This window comes from Zalophus californianus, chromosome 5 (assembly GCF_009762305.2).
Source record: "Zalophus californianus isolate mZalCal1 chromosome 5, mZalCal1.pri.v2, whole genome shotgun sequence".
Classification (NCBI taxonomy): domain Eukaryota; kingdom Metazoa; phylum Chordata; class Mammalia; order Carnivora; family Otariidae; genus Zalophus; species Zalophus californianus.
Window position 1 is genome coordinate 49,691,626 of NC_045599.1, and position 24,818 is coordinate 49,716,443.

The following is a 24,818-nucleotide window of genomic DNA, read 5'->3' on the forward strand; positions in this document are numbered from 1 at the left end:
GTGGGGCTTGACTCGCAACCCCAAGATCAAAAGTCACGTGCTCCACCAACTCCAGCCAGGCGCCCCAGTGTTTGCTAAGTTCTAATGTGTTTCTCTGCCATACTAGCCATTAACTTCCTTGAAGCCATTATTTTCCTTTCTCACATAGTCTCCCATTTTTTTATCTTTACCAACTAGCTTTGCATTCACTTTCTTCTGAGTTCCAAATGCCTATTACGTATCTCCACTTGGATAGCTTACTGGTGTTACAAACTGCATATTTCTAAAATTGAATACATGTAAAGCTCCTTTTTCCTCCAGTCCTCTCACCCTCCCCCTATAAAAGAAAAAGAAACAGAAACAGTCTAATCTGCTTCTCCTCCTGAATCCTCTAGCTCTCACTCATTTCTATGCAAAACAGAAAAATGGTCATGGATGCCCCTTCTCCTTCTATCCTCACTTAACCAAATCTTGTTGGGGCTCCACTAGAAAGTAGAATCATTCTGAGTGACTTCCAGTTCTGAAATTCTATTATTCTACCGATAATCAGCAGCTTGGCTTAGTAAATAGTTAAGCTATCAGATTCTGGAATAAGATTGCTTGGTTCACATCCCACACATGCCACTTACTTAGCTACGTGACTCTGGAGTTCATAATTGAATGTTTCTCTGCATTGGTTTCTTCATCTATAGGGTGAGGATTAAATGAGGTGATGCCGAGGAAACACTTAGCGTAGCGCATAGACATGGTAGGACTTCACAAGTCAGTAAAATGACCTAGTGTTATATTCAGGTAGGTGCTTTCCTTTGCTTTCAGTGTGACTTTGAAATCTAAAGGACCGAGGGTTGGTAATTATTCATCTTCATGTTTGTTAGGAAAAATTTTTTAAACCTACCTTTTATCTTTTATTGGTGAGGAAACTCTTCTCTGCTTTAAAGAGTAGCCTTTTGGTTATGTAGGCAGTCCTAGAATTTGAAATCATTTTTATCATGTAAAATTTGCTAAGGATGTACATATCTGATAGAAGTACAAGGTGTCGTCATTATTTTCCTGTCTCACATAGTCTCTTGACTTCTTTATTTCTCACAAAAGTACAGGCAGCTGGCTGATGGTGCTGGTATTGGTGGTTGACAGTGGCCCACAGCTGCCAGAGGCTTACTCCTAACTAGGTGAAGTAGCATGCCAGCCATCTGATAGCTATACTCAAAGTTGTTGGCCATGTCCCTTGAAGCGTCGCTAACAACCCATTTACAATGGAACATTCATTATATCTACAAGAAAGTAAAATGCTGAAGCCTAAGCCCATAGTTGGCTTCACTGGCCTTCATCCCAAATTAAAGGATTTGAACTGGCTGGTTTCTAAGGCCCCTTCAAACTGTGAATTTGTAAATCTTCATTCACGGGTTAAATATATTTATTCTTGTGCTCTTGTTTTCCTTTAAGGTTTGCTCCATTTAGTATCCCTTTTCTTTTTATTTATTTATTTTTAAGATTTTATTTTTAAGCAATCTCTACACCCAGCCTGGGGCTTGAATTTACAATCCTGAGATCAAGAGTTGCATTCTCTACCAACTGAGCCAACCAGGTGCCCCTCGTGTCCCTTTTACTATGCTTGTCAGCATGAGTTCATATATTGAGTTCATGTTAAGTTCTGTTTTTCAGACCATGTCTGAAGTGAGAATAATAACTAGAGCTAGGCACATGAAAAGTCATTCATTTTAATTTTTTTATTATGTAGAATTTCAATCATAAACCAAAGCCAAAAATTAGTAGACGCACCTCCCTCACCAAGCTTCAAAATTGTCAGCTCATGGCCAGTCTATTTTCATATACTTCCTCCTTCAATTATTTTGAAACATATTCCCAACATTATATTACCTTAATCATAAGTATTTCAGTATATAGCTCTGAGAGATAAATTATTTTTCAAAGATACATAATCTACAGTAATTGATAGATAATAGATACATAATCTACATATCATCATCACATGTAATGACAATAAACACCTATTTGTGGCTGAACCAGTCTTTAAAAAGAAAAACAAGCTAGTTGTTAGCTAGGCCTAACAGGATTTAGCCATCATCATTCATTCAACAAAATGTCTATGTGAGATGACCCCCAAAAAAGGGCCTAAGTATTAACTAATGTACCGAGGAGAGAAGTCTCCTGAGTAATTAAGTAAGGATTTCAATTGTGAAAAGTATACCCCAAACACCAATTAAATGTGCCGGAAATGATTTATTCATCCTCCTAGAGAAAAATAAAAGTGGAATGTCTTTTTTGAATTGTGGTTTTCCATGAGTGTGGGTAGGCCATTTACTAATGAATTATTAAGGAAGTCTTGATTTCATTGGTGAGGCAGCACTTGATTTTACATGCTCTGATTCTCAGGTGGCTTTACTTAAGCCAGTTAAAGCATTTAAGAAAAGCAATCTTTTCATGTTCATTTATAGTGCATTTCTTTAAAACCTATAAATATTAAACCACATGTCCTATATACAACATTAGGAGAAAAACAATTAGACTAATATCTTCTGCTTCCTATTTTTCAGAACCTGAGATTTTTCTATTTCCTTCCTTATAACTTTGTAATCAGCCTTCTCTATAAGTTCTCTTTGCCAACAGTAGAAATAGTACAAGTATTTCTAGTGTCACACAGTTCTTCGCATGACCTTAAGCAATTTCTTTCTAACATTTTATATTTTTATTCCTATTTCTTGGAAAAGATGACTTTGAAGAGTCCCTTCTCATTTATTTACAGTGAAATTTGGGAACAAGAACTTATTTACATTACATTCCAAAATCTAAAAATTTCCTTTTTTTTTTTAAGTGGATCACTAACTTTTTAAAAAGATTCATTTATTTATTTTAGAGAGAGACAGCACAAGGGGCAGCAGGGAAACAGGGAGGGGCAGAGGGAGAGAGAGTGAATCTTAAGCGGGCTCCAAGCCCAGCCCAACTCCAGGCTCAGTCTCACGACCCTGAGATCAAGAGCTGAGCCAAAACCAGGAGTCAGTTGAAACCAGGAGTGGGTCACTTAACTGACTGCACCACCCAGGCACCCCAGATCACGAATATTTTAAGAAAGAGTTCACCAAACTGTATCATCATTCTTTCCTAGGGGAGACTTTGTACAATATAATTAGTTCTGCTTTTAAGCCTTACTGATAATAGGAAGTTGTACACAACTAAAGTTGTATGTGGCATTGGCTCCAGAATAAATAGTATATTTTCATTATGTAAGACCAAGATTGGACCTTTATAGCTGCCCCAGTCATTTTAGTCATCAAATTTTTGTTGATATTTAAAAATAAACTTTTTTTTTTAAACAGTTCCAGGTTTATAGGGAAGTTGCCAAGATAGTACAGAGAGTTCCCATAAATCCCTTACCCAGTTTCCCCTGATGTTAACATCTTACATTACTATGGAACCAAGAGCGGTTCTTTAGTACGACTAAGGAACCAATATGTGTACATTACTATTAATTAAATTCTATACTTTATTCAGATTTCACTTATTTTTCCCAAATGTCCTTTTCCTCTTTCAGAATCCCTTTTCAGGAGATCACATTATATTTAATCCACATGTTCCCTTAGGCTCCTCTGGGCTGTGAGAATGATTCAGTCTTTGTTTTTTAACGGCCTTGAGAGTTCTGAGTAGTACCAACAGGTATTTTATGGAATATTCCTCAGTTTGTGTTTATCTCACAATAAGACTAAGGTTATAGGTTTTGGGGAAGAAGATTGCAGAGATATTGTGCCCTTTTTATCATATCATGTTTAGGGGTACACAGTGTCTACTTGACATCACTGATGATGTTAATCTTGGTCAGTTGGCTGAGGTAGGGTTTGCCAGGTTTCTCTCCTGTTAAGTTAAGTTACTTTTCCCCACTTCTCCATGCCCTTCCTCTCTGGGAGCAAGTCACTAAGTGCAGCCCATACCCAAGGCAGGAGAGAAATTAATCTTCACCTTCACCTTCTTGAGCATTTTGGAGTGTCTACACCAAATATTTGGATTTCACCTGTACGGGAGCTTGTTTTTTTCCTTCCTTGGTTCCTTACCTCCTTCCTTCTTTACTTCCTTCCTTCCTTCCTCCTTTCTTTTTCACTCATGTATGTCATTGTGGAGTCATGGATTTTATACTTTGGAAAAGCCAGTCATACTTTGACTCTCCCTCCCCTTAAAGGAGCCACAGTGGTATATACAGCACTCAGCCACCTTTTTAAAAAACTTCAAATTTTGAGGGGTGCCTGGGTGGCCCAGTCGGTTAAGCGTCTGCCTTCAGCTCAGGTCATGATTCCAGGGTACTGGGATCGAGCCCTGAGTCGGTTCTCCCAGCTCAGCAGGGAGCCGGCTTCTCCCTTTCTTCCCTGCTTATGCTCTCTCTTGCTCCCTCTGTCACTATCTCTGTGTTTCTCTCTCAAATAAATAAATAAAATCTTAAAAAAAACTTTAAATGTTGAGATACAGATTTACATGCAGCTATGAGAGATAACACAGAATGGTCCCATATCCACTTCATACCGTTTTCCCCAGTTACAATATGGAATTGATGCAATCTGCTAACCTTATTCACATTTCACCAGTTTTATATCCACTCATTTCTATGTATTTGTGTATTTTCACATGTGTGAATTTCTGTGACCATTAGTCATCAAATTTAAATGCTACTTCTGTGAGTGCAAAAAAGGGACTGTACAATGAAAGAAAATAGATACTGCTTTTAGCTTTATCAAACATAGGAGGCTACTCAAAATAAAGGCCACTGGAATGTCTCTATGTTTAGGGTAGTTCTGCTCTGTATTCAAAGTATTTGTGGCTGAGATCATGGTATACGTTTTTGTGAATGGATTCTTTATGGAAAGCGCGCTATGTTACCTTTGCAAGAGCGCTTTGAAAGTTCATTTTTTTTCAAAGTTTTCCTAGAGCTGCTAAACATTTTCTGTATAATCTAAGAAATTACTTTCCCATACCAGCAGGTGGAAGCAAGAGCAGTCTTATTGTGTGCTTCACTTTCCAAATCTACTGGCATATTCTGTAGATAATGTGTCCATGACTCAAAGTATCTTTATGATAGATCCCTTACTTAATTACTTTTCTTCAACAACTTTATTGTCTTGGCACTTTCTCTTGATTGCCTTATTACCTTATTTACTTGGTGTCTTGGGCTGAACTTAATAGTCATTCTAGGACAAATTTAGATTTTTCATCACTTTTCTATCTCATTGATTCAACAATTACAACATGTATACTTTGAACTAAGACATTCTTCCACATTTGCCAAGAAACACAAAGGTGAGTAAGACATGGAGTGTGTTCTTAAAGAGCTTACATTCTAGTAGAATTAGAAAGAGAATGTCTTCATTCTTCCCCTGACCTAGGAGAAACAGATCAGTCAGCCTTCTGAGTGTTTCACCAGCCAATCTATGGCTGGTATTCGATCTTCATACTGATTTTAATTCATTCAACAAACATCTACTGAGTATCAGGTACTTCATAGGGACTTAACTTATAAATTCATGCTTTTTTCCTAATAGATTGAAGAAAGACCAAAGCAGTCTTTAGATGTGTCATTTATTTTTTAGTTTTTTAATACAGATTGTATAGAGTAAGTATCCAGTTGACATATAGACCCAGAAACATTGAACTTAAGGAATTTAGAAGTTAGAAGTAGCTAATGTTAGGAACATTTCCTGGAATACACGTGGAAGACCTTCCACAAATGCTAATTGAAATAAAATGGAAGTATAGTAACTCTAGATCAATTCTGTTAGCTATTTAGCAACAGCTAATAAGAACAAAAAATAAAATATTGAAAATAAAATATTTTATACAAAGGATATAAAAGAAAGAAGTGTGTGTGTGTGTGTCTGTCTGTCTGTATGCAGAGAGTGAGAAATACAGAAGAACTTCCCCATGGCAGAGTTGCTTGCTCTGTCCTCTAAATTCCCCATCACTTTATTCATATAAAATTTGCTGCCTTATATTCTGTCTCTTTGTCTCTTCCTCACTAGTCTGTAAGCTCCTGCAGGGCAATAACTGTCTTATTCACCTTTGTAACTTCAGTAAGTATTAATTAAAGGAATGACTGAAACAACTAATTTACCTCATGGGAAGTCCCTTTATGATGAATCTTTTCTTGATAATATAATCTGGAGTGTAGGCATATTCACAGATGATGGTAATAGCTCACTGTATCTTATCTGAGAAATCACCAGGGAATAAAGAACTAGCATTTGTTGCATAAAAGTTTTCTTAGAATGCTTCAGCTGAACCTTATCTACGTGAAATGTAAAATTGTTTTCCTGAGTACATTAAGAATGTGTTTGCAGCTTCTGGTGAGTACACTTTTTCAAGTAGTTTACTGCTTACCTAAGAACAGTTATCAAAGGGCTCTGGAAAAGAATGAGACCTGGGTGCAAAGAGTAACCATCAGGTTGTCCCAATTTGAGGTGTTTTAGTCTTTGAAAATGGGTGACTCTAAGCTGCCTATGCCTACATGGCCTGTTTTTCAGAGCTGGATGAAAGCTGAAGCTGGGCACTCCTCCACAGCCCTTGCAGCATTCCTTCAGGGAGTGGTATGGATAGCAGATGAGACAAGTGACGCCAGTATGTATGCTTGACTTGCCTGATTCTCTCCCATTACGAGCCGGGTGGACAATCATGGAGGTGTGACTAGTGAGAAATCTACTGTTTTCCTTCTCTAGGATGTGTTGCAACATGAGTATAGCATAGTAGTTAAGAATATGGGCTTTTGCATGCAGATCTAGGTTTAAATCCCACCTCCACACCTGCTTTGTGATCTTGACACTTTACTCTCCATGCCCCATACAAGTAGGTTATTAATATGTGCCTCTTGGCTTCTTGGGAGGATTAAACAAGAAAAATCATGTAAACTCTTGATATAATGCCAGCACATTAACAGGCTCTTAATAAATAGTGGGAGTGATGATGATACTTACCAGTCATATATGTGGCAAGTTTCTAGCTTCGGAGCCTAGATGATGAGTAAACTGGGAGTAGGAATTCATGAGAAAGATCACATTTTGAACATGTTACATTTGAGATGTCTTCAGGTCTAGAGCTCTAGGTAGGCATCTGGATGGAATCATGGGAGACACCAACTTTTTTTGGTGGGTACGGGAAGAGAAGCCAGCAGAGGAGACGGAGAATAAATGGTCAGAAAAGTGGAAGAAGGACTAGGAAAGAGTAAAAGTGAGCTTTGCCAGGGAACTTTTAGTGAAATAATGTAGACGAATTAGTGATAAGACAAGGAAGTGGAGACAGTAAGTGGAAAATTTGCAGGACGTGAAAATTGAAGACCATAAGTTGGAAGACACCTCTTTCTTTAAAACTAAGAGAAAAAACACGGGAATGGGTAGAGGTTCAAGAGATTATCATACTTAATTGCATTCCCTGTAAACTCAGTAGTCAAGCTAGAAGGATTTTTCTGGACATCAGTTCTGCTAAAGAACATCAAAAATAATTTTGGCTAAGACTCTGAGTCTCTGTTTACTGGTAAAAGGTGACTTATTCTAAGGCATGTAATTCTATAACATTCCGTTCATGGAACAGGTCTATCCTAAGCCAAATTAAAAGGTCCTTAAATGGGGGCGCCTGAGTGGCTCAGTCGGTTAAACATCTGCCCTCAGCTCAGGTCATGATCCCAGGGTCCTCAGCGAGGAGCCTGCTTCTCCCTCTGCCCCTCCCCCTGCTCATGATCTCTCTCTCACTCTCACTCTGTCTCAAAATAAATTAATAAAGTCTTTTAAAAAAAATAAAATACAAAAATAAAAAGTCCTTACATGAAAAAGCTGTTGCCTAGACCACTAGTAACTCAAATACCAGGTGCTTACCTTTGTTAGAGAGCTCTAAGTACCCAAACTGGAGGGCTCAATAACAATTGAGTACTAATCCTGAATTTGTTTCTCCAATTCAGCAGTCGATTCAGAAAAAAATTATTAGCAACATTCAGGATGCTTGAGTCCATCCAATACGTGCTGTCTTCCTGTCTGTACCATCTTCTCTAATTGCAGATCAGAGCTTTATATAATGCTCAACAGAGGCTAAATACTCTCAGATGGAACTACTTGTATATTGGACATGTAGATAATAGAAGAAAAGTATTAAATAACCTTAAGTGGAATTTTTTGGGTAAGCCTGTCACCGTTAAAATATACATGTACCACAAACAATGTTAGGTTCAGGGTGTGCATGTATCACTAAAACCCAGTCTCTGCTCAAGGTCTGTTGGACACACAACCAAGTCAATAGGTGATTACCCTTCAGTATGGTAAGTGCTTTGGTCATTGGACATGTAGAGTGCTATTTGTTAACAGAGGAATGGTTCCTAAAACAGCTAAAGATAGTCAAAAAAGGCTTCCTGGAGAAGGTGAAGTTTGAGTTGAGATCGAAAACATAATTCCAGTCTGGGAACATTACAGTCCTCAATAGCAGCTTATAGATAAACATTAGTTCTAAAGTCAATACTAGGACTGTTTGCCAGGTGTTTTAAGGAATTGGGGAAGTTTCAGGAAATGCTATGCCACCACTTTAGAGAAAGGATGAGGACATGGATAAAGTGTAAATTTTGGGGAATAGAAGTTAGGACATTTTGCAGAATGATCTTCACTCTAGTCCTGGCTCTAATAAAACACGTTTTCCTGCATGGGTATTTATTTGTGACGTTGAAGGAAGATAGTGTTGCTGCAGTGTTTTAGCCACATCAGTCCCATCTCAAGTACAAAATGAGCATCTACTGTGTGCTCAGCAGTGTGCAGTGTGTTAGGGTTGGGGATTTTGACAGAAGATATGTACAGTGGTTATTGTGCTTGGGAAAGCCCTAGTCTAATTCAGAGTATGAGTCAAGCCAATTGAACAGGTGGATGATAGTAATTTAAATGCCTAAAATGAATGGCATAAGTAAAAGGCGATAGAAGCTCAGATTTGGATGAACAGGAATGGTCAAAGAAGCCCTGATGGCAGGAAATGGGGGCCTTTAAACTATGCTTCAAAAGAATATGATCCAATAAGTCAGAGCATTTCTGAAAGTACATTCCATAAAATGTTTTGCAAAAATTTTAAAACAGTAATTAACTCAGAATAATTGTAGCATGCTCATTTTTCCTAATGAAATTCTGCAACCTGGTGATCTCTTTCAAAATCTGTGCCACTTGTTTTTTGTTTTTGTTTTTGTTTTTGCCAAGCCTTATTTGTTTGTTGGACACAGGACACAGCAGCCCTAACAAATGCACCTTCCTGTCAATTCCATTGTAATATGCTGTATTATTTCTTAGGTAGAAGTTTGAGTTTTGTGTTGAAAAGCGCTTTAAAGAGAGAAGAGACAATGAAGAAGGTATGGATGGTACAGAAATAATAGAGCCTGGAAGTTTATAGAAAGAAAAACAAACAAATTAGTGTTTAATTACATAGTAGAAACCTCAGCTTTAATCTAGAGTCTCATTTTCAAATAATTACATGTAATAACTCCTGTAGAGAAGACAGAATCATGCTGCGTTGCCTGCTTTCAACTTTGGTACTTCGTAGTTGCAAAAAGTTACCAGAAAAATCCTCACCAGAGTCTCAAGGGTACAATCACATTTGCTAGAGTGATTGCAGGTGTACTGGTTCTCCCACACAGGTGCAGTTCTCCAGGGCTGCGGAGCCACTGAAGGGGAAGAAAAGATAAACGTACCAGCATCTGAAGTGTTGAGTGAGCTTGAAATCATAACAAAGGGGAATAGGGATAATTCAGCAAAATGACGAAGGAAGAGGAAAAGCAGAGACGATGCAGATAGAAAAATTCTTAATAGATCAAAATGTTTTAGTTACAAGTAGGAGGGAATCCTTTTGTCTCCTTTTCTTTGGTAACAAGAATTATAAATCCTGAAAGAGATTAAAACAGAATCCCAAAAGGTTAGAAAAAGTATAAGGTAAAAAAAATAGGGGTGCCTGGGTGGCTCAGTCGTTAAGCGTCTGCCTTCGGCTCAGGTCATGATCCCAGGGTCCTGGGATCGAGCCCCGCATCGGGCTCCCTGCTCTGCTGGAAGTCTGCTTCTCCCTCTCCCACTCTCCCCACTCCCCCTGCTTGTCTTCCCTCTCTCACTGTGTCTCTCTCTGTCAAATAAAATCTTTAAAATAAATATATATATATATATAATGTGTTCTTTTGACCCATAAAATTATGGTTTCTAACTTTTGTTCCTTTCTTTTTATCCCTTCCATATTCGGGGAATAGTATCACTTCAAGGAAGGGGTAGTTTTTCATTAATTGCAACAGAAACCATACAAGGGTGATTATGAGTATACCTTTTCAGCCAGGGTGGAGGTGCTCATATCTTTACCAGTTTCACTGAGTTAAAATCACGTATGCTGTGATCAAACACTCAACCTTTAAATAAATATTAGGAAATAAAGGAAAACTAGTGGAGGTTTATCTTATCAATAAATGTTTGAAGTAATTTTCTCTTAAAGGTGTTTAACAGTGGGGTGCCTGGGTGGCTCAGTCGGTTAAGCGGCTGCCTTCGGCTCAGGTCATGATCCCAGAATCCTGGGATCAAGCCCCTCGTCGGGCTCCCTGCTCAGCGGGGAGTCTGCTTCTCCCTCTCCCTCTGCCTGCCACTCCCCCTGCTTGTGCTCTCTCTCTCTCTCTGACAAATAAAATCTTAAAAAAAAAAGTGTTTAACAATAATGAAAATTTGTCTGTAATAATTGGTTTGTACTTGGAAGAGTCGAGAAAAGAACAGGGTTAAGCTGCAGAAGTGCTATGTTTCAGTCATCAGTCCACTTGCTGGTCATTACATCAGCAATCCCATGACCAGCCTCTTCACTCTTACTGGAACTTCCTTGGAAAGCCGGTCAGTCGTGGTCATGGCTGACTCCTTGTGGCCTCAGTTCTGTGTTTCCATGAGGGATTATGGAAATAATTATTTTGGACATTTTCAGCCAACTCCACACACCGAACTTTTCGTCCATATTATTTTCAGCCACCACCAAGCATTTAAGACCCTCCAGTCATCCATTATTTCTTGTTGTGACCTTCATACTTGTTTGTGTGTGTGTGTGTGTGTGTGTGTGTTCATTCCTTTATCAGTTTTCATTCCTGTATCAGTTAGGATCCTCTATGAAGTAAATAACATGAAACTGTCTTCAAACCGGCTTAAACATAATGAAAGTAGCTCTAGGTCAGGTTTCAGAATTAACTGATGCAGGGGCTCAGGGATATCAGTAAATATTTGCTTTCCTTCCTTCTGTTCACAGTGTTTGTTTCATCCTAAGTCAGGTTCTTCTCTTTGTCCTAAGGTGGATACCAGCTACTGTCCAGGACATAAGCTTGTTCACTTACACACATTGGGAACAGGAGTTCTGAGGGTAAAGACAGCTACCTTCACAGATCATGGACTGGGGCAGGGGCGTTGGTGGTGCATGGGTACCGGGAAGAAAAATGTATACATACTTAGTTAGACAGAAGCAGCAAATGGCTGGACAACCAACACCTATCTAGCTATCTATTCTACTCTTAGATTTCTCCCTCATTTTTTCTGGAACCCTTGTCCCATAATAAACAAACTCCTCCACTTTTTTATACTCTCCGGATTGTCTTTTCTTCTATTAACCTTTACTGGAATACATTCAACCCTGGGGAAAGTAGTTTCTCTACATCCCTTTTTCTTCCACACCCCATATAGCACAAAGTAAGGAGGAAAGACTGCATCTTCTTTGTTCCCCAGCTCCTGCCTTCCCCCCCCAGTTATGCTCCCGGTGAACACTTCTTCACCATTGTATGAAAACACCTTTGAGGCTCACAGTCTTGTTTTATCATTGTATGCCCTGCTTATGATGTCCTCCACCAACTACCTGGTTGGTCTTCTCCAGTCTTTGAAGACTTTGGTTTCTGGCTCAGTCTTCCTTTCTCTTCCCAGGCTCAGCTATCAAGCTGCTGACTCTATGTGTTCACATAGATGATTTTTTTAAAAAGATTTTATTTATTTATTTGACTCAGAGGGAGCACAAGCAGGGGGAGTGGCAGACAGAGGGAGAGGGAGAAGCAGGCTCCCCGCAGAGCAGGGAGCCTGATGCAGGGCTCGATCCCAGGACCTCGGGATCATGACCTGAGCCTAGGGCAGCCGCTTAACCAACTGAGCCACCCAGGGACCCCTCACATAGACAATTTATCCAATACTAGATGGTCGGCCATTTGTACTCTTCCGCCTCGTTTATATCAACCGCCCACTTCTGGGAAAATGTCCTGGATCTTGTCAGACTGCTTAACCTTTGAATTCTTAAATTCAAACTCATACTTTTTTTACTATAACCTAAGTTCTCCCACTTTACCTGTTTTATTTATTTTACTGAGGCTGTAGTCTCTCTTCTTATCTGAAATATATCCAGCTCTAGAGAATTGCTTAGATGCACTCTCCAGTTCTTTACCTTCTTCCTCCCCCTCAGTCATAGGATTCTGACTTCCACCACTAACATCCCACTGACACTGCTCTCGCCAGAGCCATCAGGGACATTCCTGCTGCTAAATTTAACAGACTCTTCCATCTTTTTTGAGATTTGTACATTTAGCACTTATGCACTCCTTCCCTTTTTCTGTGCGTACTTTTCACAACTTCCTAAATCCATTCTGGCTTGTTTCGTTCTACCTCAATGACTAAATTAGAGTTAAGGCTCAGTTGTTCTGTTCTTATTCTGCAAACTCCCTTGGGCCAGTTCAACCAGCCCTTTAACTCCAATTACCATCTAATATTAATGAACTCCACTTACATGTGCTGCAGCCACTTCAAACTTGGCAAGTCCAAAATTGAATTTCTCCTTTTCCCTGCAAAGAGCCACCTCCTTCTGAATTTCCTAGCTTAGTGATGGTACCACCACCACCCATCCGTCTGTTTCAAGACAGAACCCTGGACAACATCCTTGACTCTCTCTCCCTCTACCCACACCTAAACCAAGTACCACATCATATTGATTCTAGTTCCTGAATATCTTCTAAGTCACTCCAGTTCCCCCTATTTCCTAGTTCAGGATACCATAATATTATGCCCCAGTTACAGTAATCGCTTTCCCCTAGTATGATCTCTCTTTTCCAAACCTTTCAACTCACTATAATTCAGGCGATTTCTCTAGAATGTGTACCTTACTTCATGTCTTACCTGATTAAAACCCTTTGATGGCTCTCTCACTGCCCTCAGGATAAGGTTGAACTCTTCAGTGATTCCCAAGGCTCTTCATTCTCTAGTTCCAACTGACCTTATCAGACCTCTCTCCTTACAGCTTTTGGCATTTGGATAATTTCTGGACACGTCCAGATCTTGGCTTGCTCCTTGTACCCTCCGGAAAATCTTCCTAGAAAACTTCCTTCTGTGGTCTTTCAGAGTTCCCTCTGTTTATCCCTGTCATAGGGCTCATCTCAATATAGTATAATAGTTCATTTATCAATTCGTTTCTCCACTGTATTATAATAGCAGGGTCCTACTCAATTTGCCTGTTTCTCTTTGATGCCTGTCACAATGACCAGACAGTATATGCTCAGAAGTATCTGTTAAGTGAATGACCTTAGATAAGTCACTTAGCCTCTCTGAGCCTCAACTGCATCTTCTATTAAAAGGGAATAATGCGCTGCCTACCACATAAGGTTGTTTTGGGATCTTGTAAGATAATAGGAATGAAGTTTAGCATAGTAGTTAAGAGTGCGGGTTCTGGATCTCTACTATGTTTTTAATCCTAGCTCCTACCATATTACCAACTGTGTGACCTTGGACAGGTTACTTAACTTTCCTGTGTTTTAGTTTCCTCTTTGGTAAAATGAGAATAACCACATTATCTGCCTCATAGTTTTGTTGTGAGGACTGAGTGAATAAATGGAAAGCCTTTAGTACAGTACCTAAACACACAACAAATGTTAGCTATTAATTATATTTTTATTTATAGACTCTAAAATTATACTATATGGTATATATTACATATATACACATGTATGGCATCAATTATTAGTTTAAAGTTTTATGGAAGTGAAAGCTTGGTACCATACACTTAATCTCCTTTTTCTTTTATCTTTTAGAATAACGTCATAGCAATACCAGAGTTTAATTCCCAAGTCTTAAATTCAAATTGCCATAGTTGATTTACATGAAATTTTTGTTAAAAAATCTTTACATTGTTCATTATAAAAAGAGCATTTTTGAAAATGTTTCCTTGCTGAATCCCAAAATATGTTTTGAGTCTGTTACATTGTAAGTGGATGTTGGCACAGAAAAAACATTTAAAACATTTATTTCTTTTTAATTTTTATTTTTTAAAGATTTTATTTTTGTAAGTAATCTCTACACACAACATGGGGCTTGAACTTAGAACCCCAAGATCAAGAGTCACATGCTCTACCAACTTGGCCAGCCAGGCATCCCAGCACAGGAAAAACATTTAAGTAAGAAAGATTGCTGGTTTAATTTGTAAAGGACAATATTATGTCTTTGACACTAACTTTATTTCTCAACATGATTTAATTACATAACCAATTCAGTGTTTGGTAAGTACTAATTCCATTAAATCTGCATTCAAGGAGGAAAAAAAATACAAAGGCATTTAGTTTTGTGCTTATGTGTTCACCTGAAAGAGATTTGCTCAATTTTATGAAAAAGTCCTTTTTAATTCGATTAGATAATACGCATTTGTGTATTGACTTTGGACCAACAAGTGCTTAATTTTTATTCTTTTTCTGATTCTTTTTAGAGTTGGTGGTTCCAGGATTTTATTCAGAATGACTTTAGGAAGAGAAGTGATGTCTCCTCTTCAGGCAATGTCTTCCTATACTGCGGCTGGCAGAAATGTTTTAAGATGGGATCTTTCACCAGAGCAAATTAAAACAAGAACTGAGGAGCTCATCGTGCAGACCAAACAGGTGTACGATGCTATCGGAATGCTTGATGTTGAGGAAGTAACTTATGAGAACTGTTTGCAAGCACTGGCAGATGTAGAAGTGAAGTATATAGGTGAGTGGGATGCAGAAACACCTCGACAGTTCATTTTGTAGGCCTCATAACCCATCTTATGCATTCTGTTTGGGCAGTCCATTTTCCAATTTTACAAGACATTGATTTTTCCATAATCATTAATTAATTGTCTAGAATTGAATTAAGTAAGATTAAAATGTTTTTATTATGTTGGCAGAGGTGCTACGAAATGTACCTTCTCGTTACAGCTGCTTTCTAGAGAGTATTTTGACATAATACACCAAAACTCTTAAGAAGTTCACATCCTAGCCCTCCAGTTCTGCATCTAGGCTTTTAATCTAAGGAAATAATCAGATACAGGAAAAATTGTGTATGAATTCATGTTTAAACAGGTACTCTGTCATAGCAAAAGCTTGGAAACAACCCCTGGGTGCCAACCAGTAGAAAGGCCAAATAGTGATACATTCAGCCTCTGCAACACTATGTAGCCATTAAGATCATGTTAAGGAACAGTGTTTAATAACATTTTTAAAAAATCACAGAGAAGGAAACCAGAAGAAAATACACAGATTTAAATAATAGCTAATTTCTTAAGTTTTAGGTTTACAGTTGATTTTTAAAAATTTATTCTTTCTGCTTTTCTCTATTTTCCATATTTCCTACACTTAAAATATATTATCTTTGTAATATAAGTATTAGGCCCTTTGAGTTAAAAGGAATGAAGATTCACGTCAGTTGCCCCTAAGGGTTAGGTGTACTCTCGAGTGTATTATGACTAAGCAACCTTGGCCATGTATCCAGGCTTTGTAAGAACATAGGTTATCTGTAGAATTGGATATCATAAACATTTGTATGTATTCTGGAATTTGGAAGGTTGTCCAGAATCCTGCACAGCCCTAGTGACGTAGTCCTCTCTTTACCCCCATCAGCCCCTCATCACCAAGAGTTCCCTTCCCTACGTCCCACCGTAATAGGGACTCTCTTACCTCTTCTGTTTCATTTTCTGCCTCTTACCACCACCTGCTTCACTCTGATTAATGACCACTAAATCTGGCTAAAAGTCTTGAGTTTAAACTGCTGAATAAGAAAGACCTGGTTGGTCTCATTAGTCAAAGTCAGAGGGATAGATGGGGCGCCTGGGTGGCTCCGTCCGTTGGGTGTCTGCCTTCGGCTCAGGTCATGATCCCAGGGTCCTGGGATTGAGCCCCGCATCCGGCTCCCTGCTCAGCGGGAAGCTTGCTTCTCCCTCTCCCACTCTCCCTGCTTATGCTCTCTCTCTCTCTGTGTGTCAAATAAATAAATAAAATCTTAAAAAAAAAAAAGAGGGATGGAATTGGTCCCCATTTGGCAGAGTTTTCCCAGAAGGCAGCTTCATGTGTATCTCCCTCCCTGTATGTGGTTTTGTCCTTCGTTCAGAGTGTCAATTCTTCAGTCACATATGGCCAAGATGGTATACCAGCCTGGTGACTTACGCATTTAACAAATACAGAAATCAGTGGGGAAAAAACAAAATCTTTTTAAAAATTATCTTAAATTCTGCCTCTTCCCCAATAATACATCTTTTTTTTTTAAAGATTTTATTCATTTATTTGACAGAGAGAGAGACAACAAGAGCGGGAACACAAGCAGGGGGGAGCGGCAGAGGGAGAAGCAGGCTCCCTGGCGAGCAGGGAGCCTGATGCGGGGCTCAATCCCAGGACCCCAGGATCATGACCTGAGCCGAAGGCAGATGCTTAACGAGTGAGCCATCCAGGCGCCCCCCCCCAATAATACATCTTTTGGATATACTTTTAGTTGTCTGGTATTCTTGCTATCCCATAAGTTTAGCTTTTTGAGTTAATCATAAAAATTTTTGAGTTTAGGAGTAGCTTTTTTTTAAAAGACTAACTTTCTCTTATTGGTACATATTCTCAGAGTTCGATCTGCCTCCTGCAATGGCTGTTAAAACCTCATTTGTCTAGTGTCAGGTACTGTTTATAGTTTGGCAATGAGAACATAAGTCTGGTTCAGGTCTTTGTGGCAAAGTAAGGAAGGAAATGGTTTGTTTAAGAATATGTTAACGGGGTGCATGGGTGGCTCAGTCATTAAGCGTTTGCCTTCAGCTCAGGTCATGATCCCAGGGTCCTGGGATCGAGCCCCACATTGGGCTCCCTGCTGGGTGGGGAGCCTGCTTCTCTCCCACTCCCCCTGCTTGTGTTCCCTCTGTCGCTATGTCTCTCTCTGTCAAATAAATAAATAAAATCTTAAAAAAAAAAAAAATATGTTTCCAATTTTAGGCTCCTGCATTTTGTTCTCTTCATTTTAGTTCTGGAGCAATTTTGATTTTTTTCTTAATATCTTCTTGAGCTAATTTTAAAAAGTAAACAAATTGTAACTATATAGTTAACTCTATCAAACAAGTGCTGTGTATATGAAATTTTAATTCTGTTCCATTCTTTCTTTAATCAAGAGACATAAAAGTGCATATTTTACATGAAATACTTAAAGAATAATTATTTAACTTGATTTTTAAAACCATACCTTATGAATTTATTCAGATGTTTTAGGCAACTTTTTATAGCTTTATTTGTAGCAATGTTCGAAGAGGACCGACCTAAGTGAGGTAGCTGGTTTAACTAGACAATTTCTTGGTATGTTCTACTCTCTACTGTGTATCACATGTGGAAGTTTTACCTCTTTAGAATACCGCCCAAGTACTAAAGACAACAAACATGTATTCACTGTCACAGCATAGCTGTGACCTACAAACCATACTCATTTTTTTCCTGTAAGATGGGTTATTTTACTGACATCAGATTTTTGCCCGATTAAAGTCAAAATACAAATATATGAAAAACCCAAGAAACAATTCTAATATGTGAAAATTAGAGCAGACTGCATTACCACCATCATGTAAGAGGAATAGCCCCAATATTGAGCTGCTTACTGGTTGTGTCCACTGAGATTTCTGGGAATCTTCTGTAACTGTATGGACCTTTTTTACGCTTGTATGAATGTTAGCATTTGGGGGAGGGTTTTTGACATGATTCTCTAAGGAATCTGTAGTAAAGGTTAAGAATTTCTATTCTAAACAAACCCCCTCCCACTAAATTGGTCTGCCTTTTTCGTTTTTTCTTTTTTTTTTTTTTTTAAAGATTTTATTTATTCGACAGAGAGAGACACAGCGAGAGAGGGAACACAAGCAGGGGGAGTGGGAGAGGGGAAGCAGGCTTCCCGCTGAGCAGGGAGCCCGAGTGGGGCTCAATCCCAGGATCCTGGGATCATGACCTGAGTCTAAGGCAGATGCTTAACAACTGAGCCACCCAGGCGCCCCTAATTTTTTTTTTTAAGATTTATTTATTTATTTATTTGACAGAGAGACACAAGCAGGGGGAGTGGGAGAGGGGAAGCAGGCTTCCCGCGGAGCAGGGAGCCCGATGTGGGGCTCGATCCCAGGACCCTGGGATCATGACCTGAGCCGAAGGCAGACCCCTAACAACTGAGCCACCCAGGCGCCCCTGGTCTGCCTTTTTCTAAAACATCCTCTGTCTCTTCCAGTCCCCATGCTTGTTCTAGTCTCCCCTCCAATCCTCTCCTGAGATCTTCCTCTTACCCTGCCCATACTAAGGTCCAGCCTTCCCCGTGAGGCATTACATAGTGCTCCAGTTCTCAGTACTGCTGTCTTTGAGTTACTATCCCGTTCGTTGACAAGTAAGCTGCTCTATCCTGTATTGTTCTTTATCTTTTCACAAACTATTCCATACTCCCACATCCCAGACTATAAAACGCGTCACTATGAGAACTATGTCTTTATCCTTCTGCATTCCCAGTTAATAAATTACACCCTAAATATACTTTGTTAAGTGCTCAGTGTACACCCTTATTGTCCCTAATAATGCCAGTGCCACAGCCAAGTCCTGCATTAGATGCTGTTTCTTGATAGCCTTAGGAACCTTTACAGAAAGTATAAAGTGAAAAGTTAAATTGGGATAATCATTCATCTAGGTAGGAGGTATTTTTCTTAGTACTGATTTGATGAGTCCTTATGGTTTTTTCCTCTATTGACAGTGGAACGAACCATGCTAGACTTTCCCCAGCACGTCTCCTCTGACAAAGATGTACGGGCAGCAAGTACAGAAGCAGACAAAAGACTTTCTCGTTTTGATATTGAGATGAGCATGAGAGAAGATATATTTCTGAGAATTGTACATTTACAGGTAAATGACATTATAAATCCCTTTAAAGATTTATTTATTTATTTGAGAGAGCGAGAGAGCGCGCACATGTGCGTGCAAAAGGGGGGTGGGGTCAGAGAGGGAGAGAGAGAATCCCAAGCAGACTCCCTGCTGAGTGCAGAGCCCTTCATGGGGCTCGATCTCACAATCCTGAGATCATGACCTGAGCCAAAATCAAGAGTCAGAAGCTTAACCGACTGAGCCACCCCGGCACCCTAACATTATAAATCCCTTTAAAAGAAAAATGAAATCTACTATAAAAAATAAAAATCTTTGACCAACAGTAAGAAATATTTGAAAATTTCTGGATTTTGTTTCTAATGATTATATTAATGGGCATAGCGTAGCATTATATATTGGTTTTTTTTAGTGTTATATATTGTTATACCACATAGGTTTATGTTGAATTGCCAGTTATATTCACTTAACACTGAAGACCAAGTGTAAAAGAAGTGTACATCTATAAATTTAAGGATTTTTAACCATCATGAACGTAATGGTTCAATGTAAAAACCTCTTAGAATTTTCAAAATGTTGCAGGGTTTATATTAGATCAGGTCAGCTACAAGCATATGGAATTGTGAGTTTATCTGCAAATATCATGTGGTTTTGGCCATCATGTTGATGACCTAACTGTTGATGCTGCACACATCATTCCTGTACATTTTTCAGGACTCACAGAAATGATGGCTAATGAATATTTTAGGTGGGTCTGTCTTGAATGTTTTGCTTTTTTCATTACCAATGTTGATTTGCTTCCTAGAATTTCATTATGTCTTTGCTTTGAAATTTTCATGACACTCAGCAGTTTGTTAGGAAAACAACCATTTTTTTATAATCTTAGACATTTTTGTTTAATTTTGCATGTGTCTTTAATGCAAAACCTCAAAAATTTTGTTCTTTTTAGCAAATAATGGCAAGAGTTTAAATAAAAAAGCAGTTTTATTTCAGATGTTTTATATGTAACTTACTAAAGAATATGTAATCAAGACTTTATTTAGACATGTAAAATGTTCATGCTATCTGTCCTCATGTCAAACAGGCACTCTTCCCCCTGTAATTTATATTCATCTCTGTGGTTCATAACTGTTCATCTTTAGCACTATAAAAATAACATAAATTGTTATAACTGTTACAATGTAACAGTTATATTGTTACATTGTTTATTCTTTTGACCCCAGTTATTATTCTATGTGATTCAAATCATGGCCCTTACAGTCTCTCTTTTTTTTTTAAAGATTTTATTCATTTATTTGTCAGAGAGAGAGAGAGCGAGCTCAAGCAGTGCGAATGGCAGAGGGAGAAGCAGGCTCCCTGCTGAGCAAGGAGCCCGTTGCAAAATTTGATTCCAGGATCCTGGGATCATGACCTGAGCCGTTGCAAAATTCGATTCCAGGACCCTGGGATCATGACCTGAGCCGAAGGCAGGCAATTAACTAATGAGCCACCCAGGTGCCCTACAGTCTCCTATTTCTTATTTCATCCCCCCAAAATCTAATTTCCTTTCTAGCTCTATATTATATATGTATTTTAGAACTTTTTCCCAGAATTTCTAATTTCCTTTGATCAACTCTGTTTTCATTCTGACTTCTAAGTTTTCATTTGGGACTTTCTAGCCTCAAGAAGGTATTGCAATCTTAATGTTATATGTCCTATCTAATGCTTTTCTCTGATTTTTATGAATATTATCACAATATGGGAGGTTTGTCACTTTAGATTTCTGTTACACTTTTAAATTCTGTATGTATTGTGATCTGATCCCATTAAATTGGGAATAAACTGCTGCCTGCATAGTATACTAGTGTTCTATGCCAACTAGACGCCAGTGAATTCATCATATTTGTTCATGTGTTTGGGCAGGTTCACTTCAGCGTTTTATTGTGGTAATTTACAGTAGTTGCAGAATTGTTTCCATAGTTTTTACTTTTTCCCAAAAGAGTAATTAATTATTACTATACATGTCGATTGTTGTGTGACCATTTTTAAAAGCTTTTACAATGTCTGTTAAGGTTAGATCAGAATAATAAAAAATAGCTGTTGTGGTTTTTTTAATGCACTAAAGCTTATTTAGTGAATTTAGTTACCTTCAAACACCTTCCTTGACAAATAGTTGTGTTTAAGCAGTATTTATTTTATTTTATTTTATTTCTTGTATAGTTAACATACAGTGTTAAATTAGTTTCAGGTATACAATATAGCGATTCAACAATTCTATATATTGCTCAGTATTTAGGCAGTATTTTTTAAGATCTGAAACTATCAGTATGAGCTTTCTGGTAGCATTGGACACTTTAACAAATGGTAAATCTCATCCCATTCATAATTAAAAGACAAAGTTATGGGCACCTGCGTGGCTCAGTTGGTTAAGCGTCCAACTCTTGACTGTGGCTCAGGTCATCATCTCAGGGTTGTTAGATCAAGCCTCAAGTCAGGCTCCATAGTGGAGAATCTTAAGATTCTCTCCCTCTGCCCCTCCCCGCCAGTTGCTGTGTGTGTGTCTGTCTCTCAAAAAATAAATTAATTTAAAAAAAGACAAAGTAGGAGCACCTGGGTGGCTCATTCATTAAGCATCTGCCTTCAACTCAGGTCATAGTCCCAGGGTCCTGGGATCGAGCCCCGCATTGGGCTCCCTGCTCGGTGGGAAGCCTGCTTCTCCCTCTCCCACTCCCCCTGCTTGTGTTCCCTCTCTCGCTGTGTCTCTCTCTGTCAAATAAATAAATAAATAAATCTTTAAAAAAAAAAAAGACAAAGTATATCTAAGTTATTCTATTTACTTTTCTCTGTTATGTTGTAAGTAAAATATGGCAACCATGATGTAACACGTAAAGCCTTCATTAAGCTGGATAATAGGATCTTAAATTTATATGAAGTCAGCAATTTCAGGCATGATCTACTAAAATGAAGGTGCTTTGAATAATACTGAGGTCTCAAGATACCACCAATGTAGACAATAATCTATAATGGTCTTAATTCAATCTAAAATGTTATTTTAGCTCTCATGTCATTCTTCACTTAGGACTGATGAATAGAAATACGACATTACTTTTCACAGTTCTTTATGTAAAATCTGTGCTCAATAAGTCTCCCAGTTGTCTACTGATGTATATAACCTATTCAAAACTTACTGGCTGGAAAGAGCTGCAATCATTTTATTTTCTGTTATGGTCTCTGTGGATCAGGAATTGAGAAAGGAAGCATTTGGGTAGCCCTGGCTTGGGGTCTTGCATGGGTTGAAGGTAGTGGTGTCTGGAGCTGAAGCATGCAGAAGCCAACCAGAGATACCTCTCTCTCCATTTCATGTCTGAGCATCTCCACATTGTCTCCTTATGTGCTTTGGGCTTTCTCATAGCATGGCAGCATCAGGGTAGTAGGACATGTTTCGTGGAGACTCAGGACTCCAACAAGAGTGTCGCAGCGCACTCGACAGGGGCTGCATTGCCTTTTCTGACCATCTCAGAAGTTACATAACATCACTTCGGCCATACTGTATTGATTGACTGCAGTCTGCCCAAATTCAAGGGACACTACATCTCAGCGTAAGAAGTATCAACTAATTTGCAGTCACGTTTCAAAATCTCCAAAATAAGTCATGTGTTGACTATAGATGGATGAAATTATAATTGAGCCTGAGACTAGTGTACCATAGTCTTCCTACCTCCTTCCTAACATGTGGTTAGTAGTTTACATTGGCACAGCATTGTAGTTATCTAATTTAACTTTTATACCAATCTTGTGAGGCATCCCTTTTTATAAATGGAGATAGTGAAGCTCAGAAATGGTAATTTCCGGGTGCCTGGGTGGCTCAGTCATTAAGCGTCTGCCTTCGGCTCAGGTCACGATGCCAGGGTCCTGGGATCAAGTCCCATATCGGGCTCCCTGCTCGGCAGGAAGCCTGCTTCTCCCTCTTCCACTCCCCCTGCTTGTGTTCCTGCTCTCATGCTCTCTCTCTGTCAAATAAATAAATAAAATCTTTAAAAAAAAAAAAAAAAAGAAATGGTAACTTCCTAGGAGTCACAGAGGTAAATGTTTAGTTCCTCAAATGAAAGTGGGAACAGTTGGTGACAGATCTAAAAGATAGGCCTTCAGTAACTGGTGCTAGGACATGGCTTATCCATGAAGGAAAAGGAAAAATTGGATCCCCTCCTCACAACCAAACTGAGAAACAGCTTCTAGAAGTTTATATAGAAATATATCTTTATGACACCTGAGCAGGGAAATATTTGTTAACTATAAAGTATTAACTGTAAAATGACTGATAAACATGACTAGATCAAAATAAAGAACTTCTGGGGCGCCTGGGTGTCTCAGTTGGTTAAGCGTCCGACTCTTGGTTTTGGCTCATGTCATGATCTCAGGGTCCTGAGATTGAGCCCCTAGTCAGGTTCCCTGCTCATCAGGGAGTTTGCTTAAGGATTCTCTCCCTCTTCCTTTGCCCCTCTCCCCTGCTGCCCCCCCTTTCTCTCTCTAATAAATAAATCTTTTAAAAAAAATAAAGATCTTCCATTAATAAAGGGAAAAGACACTAATACTGGGGCACATGGGTGGCTCAGTTGGTTAAGCATCTATCTTCAGCTCAGGTTATGATCTCTGGGTCCTGGGATCGAGCCCTGCATTAGGCTCCCTGCTCAGCTGGGAACCTCCTTCTCTCTCTTCCTTTGCCCCTCCCCCTCCTTGTGCGCATGTTCTCTCTCTCCCTCTCAAATAAATAAATGAAATCTTTAAAAAAAAGACTAATACTAAAAATACTGAAATACTTAAATACTAAATTAAGAATTTGTAAAACGTGAAACTAGCAAAGCATTAGTACCTAGGATATATAAAGATCTACTACAATCAATAAAAAAGGCAAACATCCCAAAAGAAAAATGAGCAAATGACATGAAAAGATATTTCAGAAGAAACACATATGGCAATTTAACATGAAAAGATGTTCAGCCTTATTAATAATCAGGGAAGTGCAAATGAAGGTCACAATAAGATACCATTTTTACTCACCAGACTGACAAGAATAAAGAAGTCTAACAGTGGCCAGTATCTGCAAGTGTGAATCAGTGGGAATGTTTATGCCCAGCTGGTAAAGGTGTAAATTAATTCAAAAATTAGAGTAGTAACTAATTTGGAGGAAAGTTGGATCTCACATTCTCCATAACTCAACATAACCTCGCTGTCCCCCTCACTGTTGACCTAGAAATACTTTTGAGTTTGTACACAGGTGAAATTGGACAAATGTTCATAGCAACATTATAATAGCAAAACACTGAAACAACTCAGATTTCCATCAGCAGGAAAATGCACCAATGCATTTTAGTATATTTACATTGGAATATTTTATAGCAGTAAATAAGCTACAGCCACATGCAGCAGCAGGGCTGAATCTTAGTAACAATGAAAGAAAAAAGTTGCAGAACACTACATACATTGGGATATCATTTTAGCAAGCTCAAATAGAAACAAAACTACACAATATACATGTAAGTGGTAAAACTGGAAAAAATGTTTAGCATAAAAGTCAGGAAAATGAGGGCTCCTGAGTGGCTCAGTCGTTAATTAAGCATCTGCCTCCGGCTCAGGTCATGATCCCAGGGTCCTGGGATTGAGCCCCGCATCGGACTCCCTGCTCTGCAGGAAGCCTGCTTCTCCCTCTCCTGCTCCCCCTGCTTGTGTTCCCTCT

The 24,818-nt window shown here is 38.8% G+C and overlaps 1 protein-coding gene across 2 annotated transcripts in view; it reads left to right on the forward strand.

The window, feature by feature from the left end:
* The window catches only part of NLN (neurolysin), a 94,045-nt gene that overhangs the window by 23,311 nt on the left and 45,916 nt on the right, over positions 1-24,818 (forward strand). The window contains exons 1-3 of one of the 2 annotated variants that reach the window (XM_035727546.1): positions 9,312-9,337; positions 14,713-14,972; positions 18,981-19,129. In XM_035727546.1, coding sequence (XP_035583439.1) covers positions 14,741-14,972; positions 18,981-19,129 — 381 coding nt within the window. In that variant the 5' untranslated portion in view covers positions 9,312-9,337; positions 14,713-14,740. Of the gene's footprint in view, positions 1-9,311; positions 9,338-14,712; positions 14,973-18,980; positions 19,130-24,818 lie in introns of those variants that run through there. The other variant, XM_027604624.2, reaches the window with a different exon arrangement.